Below are 19,058 nucleotides of genomic sequence, written 5' to 3'. Positions count from 1 at the left end.
ATTGTCTTTTTGGTTTGTTGTTTTCTATTTCCAGGCTTGTATTGAGTTACGAGAGAGAATACAGGAGTGATGAACAAAGGCCAGACTTCTGCCTAGGCCATAATCCAGCAGTGACAATCACTTTTGTTTGTCCATCAAAGAGGGGAGAAGAGGTAACTTCAGTGTATTTTGTAGTGTTAACTGGTTGGTCTTTTAACTTCTGTGTGCATTATTTTTAATTTTTATTCAGGCCTGAAGAGAGCATGAATGATGCTGGCTTGTAGTTTGTGAAGAGTGTGAGCTTCTAGATATTATCTTGAAGTCTTCTRTAATTTAAGAAATAACAAGAACTTGAATAAAATTTCCCCAGGAGTGTGTTGTCTCCTGTATCAGTGCATTTGGTGGTGTGTTTACAAGTTCAAGGCTTTCCTCTAAGCATAGGATGATGGGCTTAGTGTAGGGTTASTCCTTGGCACCTTGGCATGGAGCTTTGCTTGCTAATGAGCACTCTTCCTCTTCAGTCATGCTGGGCATGCTTATAGCTGTTGCCTGTTGTTTTCTTTATTAAGGTGTTCTTCCTCAGAGAAATAAAGGTAGCTAATAAGTGTCATTGCATGGCAGTAGTCTGTCACTTACTAAGCAGGCTCCAGAATTCTTTTAAAATAAAATGTTTAGAGTTAAGAAACAACTCAGTTTATGCAGGACAGTTTTAGCCTAACTTGAATGCAGTGTGAMAGTCACTTCAATGTGATACTGGGTAATTTCAGCAACCTACACTCCTTGAACTGGGCCAAAGTGGCAATTGCTAATGCTCYGCCATYTCATATAATGATGCTGTTCATTGCWGCTTAATGAAGAGAGAACTCTTGTCTGGCTAGTTSTTGGTTTGATATTTAGTCCATCATCTGACCTAGATAGGTACCATACTTCACTCTGTTTACTACAGAAATGAACCCAGCTCTTGTCTGTTGTTACTTCGTACTACCTTTCTACGGCTATGCACTCTTGTAGTATGAATAATCTTACTGATGCTACTTGTGCCTGTAACTTACCTGATGCCTGTGTATTTGCCAGTTGTTCCAGTGGATAGCAAAAATACAGTTTTATTAAACAATTTGAATTTCTAATGTTTTACTTTAAAGTGAGGAAAACCAAGACTACTGCTTTTCCCAGACATGCAAAAGTCTACATGAGACTACACTACACTACTGAAAACTTATCTGATAGAAAYATTGGCTAAAGGGTTCTCAAACATCTATGCCCTGATTTCAACCAAGGGAATCAAAGCTGCTAAAATACCAGTGTTAAAAGTCTGCTTTGCCTTCATTGAACATTTGATYTCTATTCTCTGCATTGAGGACTTCTCTGAGGCAAACACAGTCCAAGCTTAGGCCATTTGGGCTCACATCTTTGTTGTTCCCAACGCATTAAGGAAAAGTACTTTTTAAAGTACTAGTACTCCTGTTGTCCTGCTAATGCCTGATGTTTTACTTCTGCTTAGACTTGTAATAGTTTGCCACATCATTTGTAGGACCTTCTTTTATTTCTTCTCAACACCTATTTCTGAGAGGCCACAAACAATATTTGTAAGTTAATTAAAGGTGAAGTAGTTGTTACTGATCTTAAAGAAATGTGATACTATTGCTTTAAAGATTATGTATCAAGTAGGTCTATTTACAGTTTAAATTCTTTTCRCTTCTGTATCAGAGTGCAGGTCCCAAACTTACAGCAAAAACAAACTGCCGGTATGAAGTTGAGTGGGTTACTGAGTATGCCTGTCACAGGGATTACCTGGAGAGTAAGACCTGTGTTCTGACTAATGAGCAACATGATATCTCCATTGATTTAAGTCCACTTAAACAATTTTCAGGTAAGCTCAGTACTTTTCTTCTGTGTTTGTGGTTGTTATTAACCAGTTTTACATTTGCATATTTGGGGACGAAAATAAATGTCCTCTGTAGATATTTGGAGTTTTATGTCTGTCCTGATGTGTGTTAAAACACGTTTTTGTTTGTTATTCATTCAGGATATATCACACCCTATTTAGCCAAAGATGACAAAGAGGGATATAACTATTACTTGAATGTATGTGGGAAAACCACTGCAGGTAACTGTGAGGACGGTACGGAATACATTTCATCRTGCCAAGTAAAACGTTCAAATAACCAGCAAAAAGTGGCAGGAAGATTTGCAAACCAAACCCTAAGGTGTGTAAATGCTATTTAGCCCTGCTAACTGGTCTGATTGATCTTTGTTTCCTGCTTCAATGTTTTTTTACTTGTCTTATAATCAATAGTTGATACAAAATACAAGCCTTTTTGCTCACTTTTTTGTTAGAAAAACCATAACAGTATACCAGGATAGCATTAGCAAACAGAGGAGATGGTGAGGTTGGTTGCAGTGATCTTCTGGGAAGTGTGACTTCCTCCACTTACAAAAAMCGCCACGCAATAAACTAATGGGAATAGATATTCCACCATAGCTACARGAGCTTTAGAGCATTCTTTATAGAAATTAATGAAAAGTGGTCAGAGAAATCAGTGGATGAAAGCCTTTGTTGATATAGAAATGGCAGTGTTGTTGTTGAATTAGCATTTGTTTTCCCTTGGAATGTGACAATTAATAAATAAACAAGAATGTGACTTTTGTTATGTGAAGCATGCTATATGATTGTCTGACCCCACGTTCTGTCTAAAACTTCTTACTCAGATACTCTGATGGGGATCTCACTTTAATTTATCCAAATGGGGATGCGTGTAGTTCCGGCTTTCAGAGAATGACTGTCATAAACTTTGAGTGCAATGAAACAGCAGGTGAGTTTAACAAGCTGTGACAGCTCTGCTCAGGGTTTGACTTTTGTGCTTGCTAGTAGATCTKAAGCTAAAATGAATGCTTGTTTTGAGCCACAGCTAACAAAAGAAATAAGCACTAATTTCGATGGCTGGCAKGGTGTGCTATGTAGTAGCACTTCTAGTCTAAATTTACACTGATGATGGAGAAGATGAATATGTAAAAGAGCCCTTTTTTCTTAGCCAATGGTAAAAAAATAGGAATGCAAGTCTTCTGCAGCAAAAGGATTTTTTTTTTCTTACTTGCCCCTTGCTAGTTCTCCAGTCTCCTTGCTTTTTTCCTCTTCCCTCACTAGAAACCTAATATCTGTTAATCTGTTTTTCTTGTTAAGGTAATGATGGTAAAGGAAGTCCAGTATTCACTGGTGAAGTTGACTGCACCTATTTTTTTACTTGGGATACAAAATATGCATGTGTTAAAGAGAAAGATCTCCTTTGCAGAGTTGCTGATAAGAGAAAACTCTATGATTTGTCACCTCTAATCCGCAGTTCAGGTATGGCAATAAAAACTGGCTTTTGGTTTCTTTTGTYCTGAGTTTACATGCCATCTCTAGTGCAATTCTTTAGCTGAATATTAGTCAGCTTTTGCTGTTTTCAGTGAATTTTTGGGATGCTGGTGTTTGCTTCTCTCATTCCAAACAGACTGAGTACCTTGTGAAAGTAGCCATGTCCATGGCTGCCTTGGTTGCTGCCATGTTGAGTGGTTTTAAGTTACAGAATCATAGTTTGGGTTGGAAGTGACCATTAAAGATCATTCAGCCTGACTCCTCTGTTGTGGGCAGGCATACTTTCCACTAGACCAGTTTGCTCAAAGCTTCATCCAACCTGGTATTGAACACTTCCAGGGATGGGGCATCTASCACCTCTGCTCTGGGCAGCCTGTGCCAGTCAGGATCCACCATGGCTCAAGGGTTTCCATCCAGTGTTTTGTGCAAAAGGGATATCTTTGGACCCATGCAAAAATGGCAAGATTTGTCAGCTGTGGCTTCATGGGACAGATSCAGAGTAATCTCAGCTGGTGGGGGAATGGAGCTGAGATCAGGGCTTCTGTGTGCTGGGGATGCTCTGAAGGAGGTCATCACACAAATGTGGGTCCTCTATAATAAAAGGCATTTTGGCATGGAGATGCTGGAATGATTTAGTCAGATGACTTGTTCTTAACAACCCTCTGTATTTTAGAATCAGCCCAGAACTGGGAAGCTGTGGACAGTAGCTTTYCAGAGGTAGAAAGGAAAAATTACTACATCAATGTCTGCCATAAAGTGTGGAAGAGAGGAGGAGCTTCCAGCTGTCCAGATGGTGCTGCTATTTGCTCTGTAGGTGAGTCAGGGTTTTTTCTTGGTGGTGTTTCTGGAGTTTTTTGGTTCATTGTTTTTTTTAAGCTTCTGAAGGCTTGGCACTTCCTCTACAAATGGATTTGGTTGTCCTGAGTGCCTTCATTTATTTGAGGAAACAGAAGTTCGGAGAATGTTTCTCTTGTGATCTCAAAGATGCTCAAAGAAATAATGCAAGTAGCTTTTTCTAACTAAAGAACCACAGGCTTTGTAGCATGGTGTGGCAAGGTAAAATCAAACTCCTAATGTTTTCTCGTTGACTAGACAAATGGAAAGTCTTGGTATCTAACAAAAGCTTCATTTCTTTTCAGAGAAATAAAAGTTCTGTATTTACTGTCTTTACAGATAAGAAAAACAACAGTAAGAATCTTGGAACATTTGTATCTTCTCCTAAAAAGGTTGGAGAAAATATTCAACTTACCTATTCTAATGGAGACGACTGTGGTTCTAAAGAAAAAATCCAAACTGTCATCACTCTAATATGCAGACCAGGTGAGAACATCCACACCCTGTTCATTGATCCAGTTAAAAACTGAAGGTCATCTGATAATCCCAGATAWGAGTACTAAATATTAGCATGTGCTTTTGTCTTTTATCTTTTTTCACGGAAAAGCTTGAAGCATTGAGGTGTGTTTACTAGGATTATGGTGATGTATTGTAGATATTTAGTTCTGTTTACCTTCTATGCAAGTACTCTTTAAAAACCCTTGAGTTAGTCTCTTGAAATAAGATTTTTCAAAAATGATTGAAGTATACTTAAGTGTTTAAAACTCCAAAAATACCCGGAAGCTCTGTATGATGCACTTTTTTTCCCTATATTGTCTTGATTGTAAAGAGGTTCTGAATTGAGATGAGATACTTTAGCCTTCTTTTCCAATGAATATGGTTTATATCTAAACTGGTGGCAGTTTATGAAAAGCAGAAACATTTGCAGAAGCTAATATTGTTCATCTTGATAATGTTAGTCTGCTAGTTAGTTGTCTGGAAATAGAAAACTTGTGTTACTCTACCTCAGCTTGAGGAAGTCAAAACTTCCTAGTGTGTTAGGATCAGATTATAGTATAAAACAACACTTTTGTGTATCAAAGTAGACATTTTTTAAAATACTGTGGTAGTTCTCAGGAGCAGATTGAGCTCTGCACCTTTACTTCTGGGCTAAACTTTTATTTTGGGGAGGAGGATGCAAAGACTTCATGACAAATAATTTTAGTTCTATTTTCAAAGAGGTAATTTTAACAGTTATCTTGGTCTGCTTTTGAGGACAAATTAGTGTTCTTAGGTCTAGATTCCTCGTTCCTATTGTCAGGCTGGCTGTCTGTATGCATAACACGTTGCTCTTGTGATACCAGGCGATCTAGAAAGTGCTCCGATCTTCATGTCCGAGCGTGAGTGTTCGTATGCATTTGACTGGTATACTGCTGCTGCGTGTGTCCTGTCTAAAACTGAAGGAGATAACTGCCAAGTCTCTGATCCTCAGGCAGGTATGTATTTCTCTTCAGCAAATTGAAAGTTCATTAGGGATAGAACTTTTGCCACAACACACAAGTCCTTATGATACTCAAGAGCAAGGTGAGTTCATCCTAATACTAAGCACCCACAACTACATGCAGATGGAAGATCAGAACATCATGAGCTTAATACTCCCCTAGTGAATGTAGGAAAGCAGATGTAATGTGTATTTTACTGAAGTAAYTCTGTGTAAGAAATGATGCTTCCAGTTTGACCATTTTGTTTCTGAAACAGTAATTACATAGAAGGAGACTTATTCACGGGGAGGTGAGCTAGCCATGTGGCTGACTGATTTGAAACCTGTGAKAGATATCTAGACAAAATTGAACTGATAAAGATTATTCCTTCCTGATTAGGCTTCTCTTTTGATTTATCACCTCTGGCCAAGGAAAAAAGTTACTATACAGTTAATACTACGAAGTACTTGTTTTACATAAGCGTCTGTGGCAGTCTGCCTGATAACCTAGAGACAGAGTGTCACACAAAATCGGCAGCTTGCCAAGTAACACCAAGGTGAGTAACTAATTTTGTTGTCTGTGAAAGAAGATCTCTTGTTGCATGATGGGTTGTTGTCTGTATKCAACAATGAACAATTTGCATGTAAAATAATTACTGGGCTACCTGTAATAGATTCAGGTAATTTGCATGTAGTTTGTAGTAATTACTCTGCCAGCTGTTTCAAGCCAAGTGCACATACATGCAATGTTGCTTACTGCTAACTTGTGAGATGGGATGTACCCATTGCTCTACCTTTTGTTATCCATAGGGACCATAAACTCTAGATAACTGCTGTAGCTGTAYTGAGCCAACCTCCAATCCAGCGATTGAGGGTCAGGTGTATTCCAAGAGCTGGCCTAAAGAATGTGAGCTTGCTGCACTTGGGATGAGCAGTTGTTGCCTTAGGCAGAAGTGGAGCCCAGAGCTTGGATGTTGCCTTAGGTTGTGCCAGTGGAGGTTTAGATTAGATATTAGGGAAAATTTCTTCATGGAAAGGGTTGTTAAGCATTGAAACAGGCTGCCCAAAGAAGACGAGGAATTGCCATCCCTGGAAGTGTTCAAAAAGTGTGTGGRTATGGATTYGAGGACACAGTTTAGTGGTGAAGATCTGGTGGTGGTGCTGAGCTGATGGTTGGACTTGATGATCTGGGARGTCTTTTCCAGCCTTCACAATTCTATGATCTCCGTTATTAAATGTGCCGTGCAGACATGGTCSCAGTGTGTGCTGCTACTCTGACAGCMTCATTGCTTTTGCCTCCTACACACTATGTCTGAGGTAATACCTATGCATTTCAGGTTCCAGGTCAGCCTGTTGTCAGAGGTGGGGTACAGTGCAAACATTTACAGCTGTACTTGAGTTGGCTCTGAGTTACTCTCCAGCCAAGGACAGTTTRCTGCAGATCCTAAAAATGTTCTTCAGGGGAAGATGATCAAGCTGGCTCTGATAGAGTTGATGTTAAGTCAGAGTGAAGAAACAAAAATAAATACCCAGCTGAGAGCTGTTGTGTAGTCCTAGGTCTTCACTGCCTACATGTAATTGGAAGAGGGCAGTTTGACCCCMAGATGAAGGTGTCTGCAATTTGAAAGTGTCTGCAGTTTGACTTCTGCTTTGGAGAATGAGGACTTGATAGTTTKGTCACTGTTTTAGAGAAAGGCTTATTAAAGTTTTCTAGATACCTAAGCAATATGTAACTTCCTGTCCTTTTCAAAGGAGAATGCTTRTTCATGTTTTTAAGTTTTCTTTTAACAGTGTTCTTTTTATCCCAGCACTGAGGTCTAATCAACCCTATTTAATTACTATGTCTTATTATGGTGTCTTGTATGAAATAACTTGTGTCATTACTCTTGTAAGACTTCTCTTAGAGACAGAATTAATTTTGCATTCTGTTCACTCTTAAAATTAATTTTTTTATATTCTAGTAAGGATCAGTCTTGGAGTCTTGGACGGCCCAGTTCCAAACTTTCATATTATGATGGCCTGATTCAGTTGACCTACAAAAATGGTACAGCATACAACAATGAGAATAAGACGCGGCGATCTACTCTTATAACTTTCCTGTGTGACCGTGATGCTGGAATAGGTCAGCCTGAATATCAGGTAAGAAATTCTGTRTGAAGAAAGGAAGGATCACCATCCTAAAATACTGACTGGAATAGCTACTAGGTCAGTACATGCGGAGTGTTATCTATGGAAATATCCAGTATCTATAAAGCAGACCAAAAGAAATAGTTATTTCTCTTGGTATATTTGACTCTTGTTGTAGCCATAAAGCTTACCTTCACCAGTGAACAGTAAGCTGTTTACCTGGATCCAGATTCTTACCTCACTCTTCCTTCTAGTCCCTGGGCCATATAATTATGAGTGCTTTTGGTCATCTTGTATTTCTAGCTGGGAGAAAAACAAACTAGCCAAGAAGTAACAAATGGTAGGACTGTCCAGTAACACAGCAGACAGCAGTTTAACAGAACCAAAGCAGGTTTTTTTTTGCAAGAGCATTTTTGGTGACACAAGGAATGACAAGCTCTRTAACAGGACTGGCCAACACAAATCAGTCTGAGAAGGTATATCCTGAAACCAAAGGGATGTAGCAAACTTGAAATATAAAGGAGCAGTGGTGAGTCACAAAATGATCTGTGTGGAAAGCCTCTYTGACCTATTCTGCTCATTTGTAGAAAGAAGATGACTATACCTACAACTTCAGGTGGTACACCGAACATGCTTGTCCAGAAATTCCACTGGAATGTGTTGTGACTGATCSCAACACCATGGACCAGTATGACTTATCAAGGTAGGAAAGTAACACATGCATTGTAACTTAGCTATTCTAGTTTAGTGTTCCAGCTGACAGCACTGGCTGAAGGTGGTTTCTGGTGTAGACAGCACCAGAAGCTTCACCTGTTGTGACAGTCTTTACTTGCAAGCATGTTGAAATCCCTCTAGTATGTTGACTTGGCTCCTAGGATGTAAATTGACTTTTGGGATGGTTTTGCTTATAAAAACTTACTGTCTTGTCAGCTGTGCTCTGTATCCCAGGAGTATTCTTTCTTATTGTAGCACTTAAAAATGAGGGGGAAAATTTACTCTGGAATGCCTTATGGTTGTTCTGTTTCTTGAGACTGAGAAAGCTAGAGAGACTCTATGAAGAATGCGYATTCTTAGAGCAGAATTTTCTCTTCCTTGTCAGATTAGCAAAATCTGAGAAGAGAGGTGAAAACTGGTACGCCATGGATAGTTCAAGACCAAATGAGCACAAGAAGTACTACATAAATGTCTGTCGACCTCTGATTGCTGTCCCAGGATGTGACCGACGAGCATCTGTCTGTCAGATGAAATACAAGCCTGTTTCTGTGAGTACCCTTTCCATCCCAGCTCAGAGCTGGTTTGCCACATGAGGGAGATGGAAACATACAGGAGATTGACAGCCCAGTCATGTGAATTCTGACTCCTTGTACAAAGGGGTATTCTGTATACCCATAATGGTTGCATAACCATAGCAGAATGGTAGACCTCCTGTCCACGTCTTCAAAGACCAAAGTTTTAATTTTTGCAAGTGTTCCAGTGTCGTGTTCAACACTCAGAATTATTTGCCCTGTGTTGCAGAGGCAGACAAATTGCATCTCTTCTGTATGAAGAGTGGTRGAGTATTAGACACTGCTATGAACAGGCATTTCTTTAGGAACAGGCTGCTCTCCTGGATATTTTGTCATGCTTCTGGCATGTTTTAGGTTGATCTGTGGAAAAAATGTGTTTAAAGATTCTTTGTTGCCCCCCCATCYTCCCTGAGCTTGCTTTTTATCTGAGGAGTAGATTAGGCAGATGTTGCCAAGCAAATTAAAAAAAAAGAAGGTTGTTGGTGGTTATGGGCTTCTACTTCTGTATTGCTCTGAAGTGTAACAATTTATCATGGAAGTGATAACAGCTGACATGCTGAATCAACCCACTGCCCAAGGCCTGACTTCATTGCTGCTCAGAGCTATAGCGAAAGCTGACCTTAGAGGCTCATCAAGCTGTCCTAATTCGTCCTACAAAACAGAGAGAGCACCTTTCTTCCTCAGTGTTGAAGGGAATGTCTGAGTGACTGAAACCAGTCATCGCCCACATGGCACTTGAGAAAATTATTATTTGTTCTTTGTGCTTGCAATAGTCATTGTTGTGTAAGGCTGCTTACTTTACATGTAGAGACACTTTACAGCTTCATTACTTCATTGCTTAAGATACTGGGATAAAAAGTGAGCATGTTGGGTCAACCTAAATGCAAAGTTTTAAAAAAAAATTTTAAAAGGGCAGAAGTGTGTGGACAGCTGTTTTGGAGTTGTACTCTTCTGTTTGTTGCTGCTATTGACTTAAAGTAGTTTCTTAAAACTAGGAAACACCAGTTATGTTCAAGTGGCAATGACTTTARACCTTGGTAGTAGCACCTGCTGTTTTTCTGGTGCTCAGTTTCTGCTAGTGATTTTTAGCCTTTGCCAAGCATGGCAGATCCCTAAGGTCAATGCTGAGAATACCTGGAGGCTTCCACATACTTTGTTTTAAAGAGCTCTACAAATTAAATTCTACCTATTGCAGAAGGCATAGATCTCCCTAAATTGCTAAGCTGTGTAGCCCGAGAGATGCAGATACGTGTTCTGCGGTACTACAAGCACCTCGTTGTACTAGAAATAAAACCAACAAAAATCAAACCATACCTGCTTGTGGAGGTTGTCAGTTAAATATGTGAAACTTGARCACAGAGTGGGAGAGAAATGTAGAGGTATCTCACACCTCTGTTATCTTCAAAACTCTCAAAATGACCTGTATATAAGAATATTGTAGTAGGTATTTTCTTTTTGGTGTATCTATTTCTTTTTTAAATTGCTGACATGCTTTTCTTTATTTCTAGGATTCTTATTCTGAAGTGACCTCTATTAGTAATCTTGGTGTTGCCAGCAAAGAACTAGTAATTGAAAGACCCGGACAYGTTTCTCTAACCTATGCAAATGGGTCTGTGTGCATCAATGCTGAAGGAAAGAAAACTACTTACAACACCACCATCCACTTTGTCTGTTCCAGGGGCACTCTTGTAAGGACACTTGTTATTTCATCATAGTAGGTTTCTCATCCTATAACACAAAGCCACGTGAAGATGTATAGATGTATTTGTGGCAAGGGAAACCTCTTGAGGTTTTAAAATAGAGATGTAAAAACAAAGCTGATTTAAATGCTAGAGAAGCATGTGTCTGAGAGTTTTTATCTAGTTCTTGTGTATGATAAAATAAACAACTCTGATGGACAATAATATTTCAGACTAGTCTAATTAACATGAAAAATGTATGAGGACTTAAAACTKCAAATATTGTGGACTCTCTTAAGAGGAAGAATATTGTAAAGTGTATCTTTAGTTCTGCATTCTCTGTAGATTGTTGATTCTAGAATTCTTAAATCTATAGARTTTTTGTTGATACAACTCCACATACTAAAGTTTTAGACTGAGACGATTATTAGACTTAAGATTGCCTAGACTTGTTCTTCCTGGTTTTGTGAATCTGCAGGTGTTATTCCCCTCACCCACATGATCTTTAGCCCAAGAGGTGGGGTGAAAAATTTGTGACATGGAACAGTTATGAACTGCTTTGCTTTTATGTGAAAACAATAATTATATACACATGAAGTGTATATAATTAATATTCCTATTACATTGTTACCTCACCTAACAGACTTCTGTTGCTTTACTTGTGCTTTTTTTKAACTTACGGACTATGTATTATACCCCACAACTCTTCAATGCGTAGACTGAGACAACATATAATTATACATGTGATAAATACATAAAATATTGAATTTAATCTGAATATTTATATGTCAGATTCAGTTCTTGGCTGATGCTTGGTGACATGGTAAGGTTTAACTAGACACACTTTTCAGTGATGAAAATAAATTGGGGAGAGGGAATTGGGTTGGGAATTATGTGCTTTTGTAGTGAAGTGTTTTAGAAGAACCTGACAGTTTCTCATAAGGTGGAGTCTCAAACATGAGAAAGTGTTAGCTGTTACACTTACTCTGGTCTTCCTCTGCAATCTGTTTCCAGAGCAGCAGCCCACGGTTTATAGCTATTCTGGATTGTGTGGCCACTTTCTTATGGGAAACTGAGGCTGCTTGCCCAATCAAGGAAATAAAAGATGTTTCTCAGGTGAGAAAGGAGAATGTAAATTGTATTTGTTACCTCAACATACTATTTTTTTCTAAGACTCTTGATTGCTCTGTTTAAATGACTCTTGGAGAAAGCTGACTAAAGTGAAGTCTTAAGTTGATCATGATGGAGTTTTGTGATATGTATTGTTTTATTTTTGAAATGTTTCTGGAATGTCTAACTTCTGACCAAAGTATTCAGGTGCTTTCTCTTGAGAACAGTTTGCTTGCTCTTGTAATTGACTGTTTTATTCCCTTCCTTCCTATGTTGCTAGTAAAACTGAATTTATATGGAAGGATATTGTTGTCCTTGTTTTGTGCAGATCAGCAAATGAGATCTTTCTTTTTTTCACGCTTAACCCTGAGATTAGCCCAGTTGGTTGGAGCATGGTGCTAATAACAACAAGGTTGAGGGRTCTGATCTGTATTTGATCCCCATATAAGCCATTCATTAAAGAGTTGGACTCATCCTTGTGGGTCCTTTCCAACTCAGAATATTCTRTGAAACCTACTCAGCTGCTTCTACTTCACAGGGCTTAACATAAACACATTAGTGTGAAGACAAACCTCAGTTAAAATTTSCTTGCTCTCAGCTAATATGATAGATACTATCTGTTAAATTCCACTTTGGTATGTTGGTATGTGGCTGATGCCAGTGGACACAAAGAATGGAGTAAATGTACAAAAGAATTGAGTGAAGCTACTGCCAKAGCTGTATTCTGCTATTCTTGTATGCAGACTAGGAACATGTCTAAATCACTGCCTCTGTTCTGGAAGTAAGTTAAAGGTAAAACCTAAACAGCAGAAATGCAGAAGGAGAAAATAAATCTCTTGCAATTTTTTTTTTCCAGTCCTGCACTATGCGAGATCCAAACACTGGCTTTCTATTTGACCTGCTGCCATTGGCTTCTAAGGAAGGCTATATGGTGTCTGGCAATGGGAGGAATTTCTTGGTAAGGATTTTGACTCTACCGTCTTTTGTTTATGGGTGCTGTTGTTGCATTTTTTTGTCTTGCTTAGTGATCTAGTGGAGCTTTCACTCAGTCCTCTTAGGAAAAATGGGTTGGCAGGAAAACACTGTGGTCAAGGGAAGGAATGAAAGGTAATTTCATTCATTGTAGACAGTCTTAAAAGCATTAAAATTCTGGCTCTTGGCGAATATAAGGTAGTCACGCTTTTGAGGCTGCCTTTTTGAGGTGACTTTCCCCTTACAGACTCTTTCCACCATGTACTACCAATTTATCTGCTGATTCTGAAGAAATTGACAGGGAAAGCCTAGAAAGGGATTTAATCTGTCCATATCAGCGTTTTTAATGTAATCTGCAGGTGTCAGTAGTCCTAGGCTGTTGCAGATAATACCATAGCAGTATCTTAAGCCAAGGATAAACTTGCTGAGCTACATAATGTACTTCTAGTGGAGAGAATTTATGAACCTTTTAATCTGAAGATTGAGGATACTACTMCTGTATTATAGTTGAAATGTCCCTYATTTCCARATTGMAAGACAACCATRTTGTTTGAAATAGTTCTCAACAAGGGAGTCTTACTGATGTAGAAATGGCTATGTGGACCTTATTTCTCTGATACAGTTAATGCTATGTACATCTATTTGTTTTCAAAACTTGTAGCTAAACATTTGTGGACACGTGCCAGACTGTGGTACAATCAATAAYAAAACGGCTTCTGGGTGTGAAGTAGAAAATCTGACACTTAGGAGGCCGGTGGAATTGGACAAAACCCTCTATCTGTCCAGTGAAGGGTTCCTGACTCTTACCTTCAGAGGTCCTCTTGTTGTGGAATCAGGTGAGTTCAGGAACTATRCATTGGAAATGGATGCTTTTATTGTAAAAACTTAGTGTGATGGTCTTCATTCAGTCTTTTGTTCATGTGCTGAAGTCTATTTGGCTTGGTATTAATTGCTTAAAAAAGCTGGCTCGTATGGGAATTTTAGGAAGAAATAAGGTAATGCAGAATGGTAATGGCTTAATTTTCAGTAATAYATGTGGATCGCAAAACTCTAGTAAAGTGACTCAATACCATATAGGGGTTTTACCCTATCAGATGAAAAATACTGATCTTTGCTTTGAGAAATGGATAGTCAAATTGGGAAAACAAGTAAAATGAATTCTGTCTCTTTTTCTACATAAGTAATAGCTTTAAGCTTCAGTTTCGTGAATAACGCTCTCTAAAGTTGTTTCATATCTGAAAGGTCAGTTTTCAGTAAGCCTATACACTTATAAATTAGTGCTCTGCTCTAGTACTTCATGTACACCTACTTCATGAATTTAAGTCTCTTTTGCAGATGAAATTAATGAAAATGTGTATCTAGCATTTGGATATTACATACTCTCCACTTGTACTGAAATGGGGTTTCACAGAAAGGAAAAGGACACCTTAACAACAAAAGACTTTGGGAAAACTGGGGTTTGGATTCAGGAACCTCAGACACTTCTGTGTTTTTGTCCTCTGTACAAATTGCTGGGGTGATATTTCTTATTTTCTCAGTTGTGACATTTTTTGCACATAATACATAGCAGGAAATAAATGACTGAGCTCTTGTGTGAGCTTTTGCTTTGGGAGGTTCTAATATTTCTATAATGCTACTAAGTATTTTGGTGACAACTACTACCTCCCTGACATAATTCTATCATTTCCTTATATACTGCTTAGATAGTATCAATATTATTTGTTCATCAGTGATTACCCTGAACTTCTTATAAAGAAACAGAACCCACAAACTCAAAACTTTGTTATGTGTGATGTAACTTAGAGGCTGCTGGTACCACTGATGATGTTTTATAGATTTTCTCTTTCTTCAAATCTGTCCAAGAACATAGGGAACACAGGTCAGTGAAAGTAATTATGTTCTTGAAATGTGTCAAATCATTTTGGTCTCTTATTTGTTGAGGTAGTTGTGGCTGCAAATTTTTCATAGCTCTGTAAGGAAGGCTTGCATATGTACAGCTAAAACCCCATAAGCAGTAGGGTAGTGTTATCCTTGAAGCAGTTAGTAATAAGAAACTGTTAGAAAATCTTCAAGTCAAGTATTATCTCAAAGTTAAATTCAAATACTCCAAACAGAACCATCAGCAGATAAATGTTTTTTTACAGGAACATCAGACACGTTCACAGTGACTTTCATTTGTAATGATTCATATCCCGGAGAGCTGAAGTTTGTGCGTCAGGAGATAAACAGTGTGCTGGATGTCCATGATACTTTCTTTGAGTTTCACACAGCTCTGGCTTGTGTTCCTGCTCCTGTAGATTGTCAGGTTACAGGTAAGTACCTGGAACTGGAGTGGGCTCTGTCCAACAAATTTTGGAAAGATTTACTGAACAACAAACTTCTGCTCAGAGGGCTTTAAGAATACCTATTGTGAAGACATTTGTAAGACTTAAAATCTTTGTAGAAGTTGCAGGGTGGGAGAGGAGGTAAGTTGTTTGAAGTAAGCTTAACTTACGAAAACAGGGAAAGAAGCTAGTTTAAGACATTGTGGTATACACAAGAAAGCTGGTAATTACTTTGAAAACATTTAATCCTTATTGTGCTGCTTCAGCCCAGCTGTGAAGCAAATGAGTTAATTTAGTATTGACATGTGCAAAAATGAATTGTGGAGTAGTTACATTTGGGAAGTAACTGTCAAGGTAACTGTATTCTGCATTTGTCATAGTAATGTTTTTGTGGCAGCAGTACCTGCTCTTAATGGATGTCTGATTGATTCTGAGAAGTGTTTTGAATTGTGTATTCATCATTGAAACTGGTATAATTTTAAATGCAATTCTGCTGCAAGTATTAAGTTCTCTCAGCTTACTACATGTACCACATTTCTTCCAGATGCTGCTGGCAATGAGTATGACTTAAGTGACTTGAGCAAAGAGGGTGAGCCATGGGTTGCTATAGACACTTCAAAGGAAGCAAAAAAGCGAACATTTTTCTTGAATGTCTGCAAGCCCTTGCCCTATGTGACTGGATGTCCTGGTAAGCTAAGTGGCATGTGCTTCTTTACTTGTGACTTCTGATGCAAGACTTTATAGTAAGAATTATGTCCCTGGGTATTTTAGTAGGATTTATTGTCTGCTTCCCTAAGTACAGAAATAGCTTAGATATGGGTGATATATGGTGGGAGTATTAATAAACAGACTTTTCCAACTGAGAGCAGTCTTAATGCTTATCAGGACTCTTGCACTGTGATGTATGCGAATGTATTTGGGAAAATTCATTGAGGGCAGTACTTGCCGGGATCCTTGATTTTATTATTACTTTTTAAAGAAGATAGGAAARTGTCAGAGTTTAACCCCAGTCARCAATCAAGCCCCATGCAGCTGCTTGCTCACTTACCTACCAGCTGGATTAGTGAGAAAATTGGAAGGGTGAAGGTGAGAACTTGTGTGTTCAGATAAAGACAGTTCAATGGGTAAAGCATAAGCTGTGCACAAGCAAAGCAAAACAAGGCATTAATTCCCTGCTTTTCATGGGCTGGCAGGTCTTCAGCCAGCTCCAGGAGAGTAGGGGCCCATCACGCATAATGGTGATTTGGGAAGACAAATGCCATCACTCTAAATGTCCCCCCTTCCTCCTCCTTCCCTTCACTTTATATACTGAGTGTGATGTCATATGGTCTGGAATATCCCTGTGGTCAGTTTGGGTCACCTGTCCCAGCTGTGTCTTGTCCCAGCTTTCTATGCACCCCCAACTTCCCTTGCCATGTGGCAGTATGGAAGCAGAAAAAGGCTTTGCTCTATGTAAGCTCTGCTCAGCAATAACAGAAATATSATTATCTTATCAACCCTGTGTTCAGCACAAGTCCAAAACACAGCCCCATACCAGCCACTGTGAAGAAAATTAACTCTACCCCAGCTGCAACTAGTACAGAAAGTCCAATGTTGTTAAAGCCTCCTAAGTGAATGAGACCAGAATGAGAAGCTTATGCACTGTCTTATTGCACTTCAAGCCAGTTTAATATATTTAACACTACTGTAGTCTTTTACAAACCTGTGGAACCAGATTAATTAGTGCAGTTTGAAAGATTTCAGTGAATGCAGGACAGTAACTTGTTCTATTCCTCACAGGCTTTAGGCACACAGTGTCTCTGTTTATGTGTCTGCCATGTTCTGCTTCAGGAGTTTGCAACAGTTTACTTCAAAGCTCTCTTAAAGCAACCCTGTTATATTGTTTTACAATAAATTAAGGTCTAATTAAGCTTTAAGGTCTATCAAAGCTTTGAACTAAAACCCAGTTCTTTTCCTGTAGGTGGTGCTGTAGGATCTTGTGTGAAATATGCTGATACAGGCAAGAGTCTTGGAGTCATTCAGATAAGCCCCCAGGCTGCTACTGATGGGTCATTAAGCATTTTGTACTTGAATGGTGACACATGCAAAGATAATCAGCGTTATTCTACACGTATAATCTTCCAGTGTGGTCAAACAATGGTAATTCTCTGTTCTATTTGCTATTAATGAGAATTTTAGTGCTTGTAACAAAAAAGACAGTGTTKACTCCTCTTAAAATGGAGGACTGGTTCTAAAAAGTAAGATCTTATATATAGGGTTTTCCCCTGTCTCTTATTAAGTCTTGTCTGCTTTACTGAACCTGTAGAACACAACTGAACTATCGTGGAATCCTGTGAGCCACCAAAAGCAGCTCTTTGCTGAATATGAGTACTGAAACTTGATAGCAGGGATCTTAGACTGTGCAACTGTAGCAAAAAAAAACAAAACAAAAACATGCATGTATGTTGTGAGATTTGCAGAGTAATTATTAATAAGCCTTCTTTGTATGACTTTGTTCTTAGGGATCACCAGTGTTGGAGCAAGAGAATGACTGTGARTTTGTCTTTGTTTGGAGGACCTTGGCTGCATGTCCTGTTCACAAAGCAGAAGGTAGGTGTAGTTATTTAAGCTTTAAAGAATCAAACAACTCTGTGCAAGTAGTAAATACTTATGAAGCTATGTTGGTTTCTTGCTGTGTGAATCTTTCTGTAAAAGATGGAAGGTTGAGTGTGTAGGCATCTTCTCTGTCTTTGCRGGCTTTGTTTTGAACTTGTGGATAATAACTTATAAAACATCTGGACTTTCTGTAAAGGATCAATTCCAATGGTCCTAGATGTTATCGAAACTGCCAGTGATCTCATGTGGCATGAGCAGTGTTCACAAGCTACTGCTCTGAAGCATGTAATTACTGTGCTGCAGTTTGTGATATAATCATATGAAAGGGTCACTTAAAAACTGMGGACCTGATCAACAGCAAAGTCACTGATTAGCTGATGTATATCAGCTAATGAGACTCATGAAACTAGAATTTTCCTAAACATTTTTTATATTCACCTTTGTAGATTTGTAAGCTGGAGAAAATATTTCCTATGATTGGTTATATTCTTAACTCAGCAAACTTYATGGCTGTTAAGATACAAGATTGACGCCTAGAACACCTTTCGCTTTGATCTTGTGACCTTGCTGCTCTTTCTGCATAATTAAGCAAGTTCTGGACTTAGTTTCTCTGATTCTATAATTCAACCTTCAGCACAGCTGAAGGAAGAACTTGTGAGACCACTCTGAGGTAGTTTTTTAACTACAATGTGACTTTTGCTTTTGCTTTAGTGGCAGTTTTAAAAGAAATGGTGCCATTTTTATAGCTTAGACACATAGTTCTTGTCATGTTGGTGACTTGCTGAAATGAGATGCTTAGGTGAGCTAAGATGTTTTTTCAGTGTCACTGCCCTAAAGTAGCTCCTCAATTTGTGGCATTATGTTTGCCAGTAAGCCTTAATTGTCCCCAGTGTATTTGGCAAGGCTAATAGATCTTTAATTGTATTTTAAATTCGTAACTTCTCTTTAAAGGAAAGGATTGCCAGGTGAAAGATCCAAAGTATGGTCACGTTTATAACCTGAAGCCACTTTCCAATARAGACGTAAAAGTGAGTACAGATGAGTATGACTACTTCTTCAGAGTTTGTGGAGAAATAAAGGAACCTTGCAAGGCAGAGGGTCTCAGTGTTGCATCGTGTCAAGTAAAGAAGACGGACAGTTCTTTCAAAAAAGTAGCAGGTACTGCACTTACCAAAATGAACCTAGGGAATGGGAAGGTTAGTAGTTATCTTGACACTCAATTATGAATAAGCTCAACCTTACTGTACTAGAGTAGCAGTCACTCAATAACTAGATCAAAATTTATAGAGGAAGGTTGAGGTGTGTCTATCAATTAATTGTGCATGTTATTGCTGTTTA

At 38.6% G+C, this 19,058-nt stretch overlaps 1 protein-coding gene across 1 annotated transcript in view; it reads left to right on the top strand.

Annotated features, from left to right (window-relative positions):
• Nucleotides 1-19,058, top strand: part of IGF2R (insulin like growth factor 2 receptor) — a 57,457-nt gene that overhangs the window by 18,675 nt on the left and 19,724 nt on the right. Inside the window, exons 7-27 of the mRNA XM_057364427.1 lie at nt 35-152; nt 1,687-1,849; nt 2,006-2,186; nt 2,689-2,792; nt 3,161-3,322; nt 4,008-4,148; nt 4,508-4,654; nt 5,512-5,643; nt 6,028-6,184; nt 7,589-7,766; nt 8,342-8,457; nt 8,854-9,016; nt 10,549-10,728; nt 11,734-11,835; nt 12,686-12,787; nt 13,463-13,637; nt 14,946-15,113; nt 15,670-15,813; nt 17,086-17,264; nt 17,627-17,714; nt 18,672-18,878. Coding sequence (XP_057220410.1) covers nt 35-152; nt 1,687-1,849; nt 2,006-2,186; nt 2,689-2,792; nt 3,161-3,322; nt 4,008-4,148; nt 4,508-4,654; nt 5,512-5,643; nt 6,028-6,184; nt 7,589-7,766; nt 8,342-8,457; nt 8,854-9,016; nt 10,549-10,728; nt 11,734-11,835; nt 12,686-12,787; nt 13,463-13,637; nt 14,946-15,113; nt 15,670-15,813; nt 17,086-17,264; nt 17,627-17,714; nt 18,672-18,878 — 3,107 coding nt within the window. The remainder of the gene's footprint in view (nt 1-34; nt 153-1,686; nt 1,850-2,005; nt 2,187-2,688; nt 2,793-3,160; nt 3,323-4,007; nt 4,149-4,507; nt 4,655-5,511; nt 5,644-6,027; nt 6,185-7,588; nt 7,767-8,341; nt 8,458-8,853; nt 9,017-10,548; nt 10,729-11,733; nt 11,836-12,685; nt 12,788-13,462; nt 13,638-14,945; nt 15,114-15,669; nt 15,814-17,085; nt 17,265-17,626; nt 17,715-18,671; nt 18,879-19,058) is intronic.

This window comes from Malurus melanocephalus, unplaced genomic scaffold (assembly GCF_030028575.1).
Source record: "Malurus melanocephalus ecotype Western Australia unplaced genomic scaffold, MMel_1.1 scaffold_38, whole genome shotgun sequence".
NCBI lineage: Eukaryota > Metazoa > Chordata > Aves > Passeriformes > Maluridae > Malurus > Malurus melanocephalus.
The sequence above is the reverse complement of the archived record's forward strand: the minus strand, read 5'-3'. Positions and strand labels throughout refer to the sequence as shown.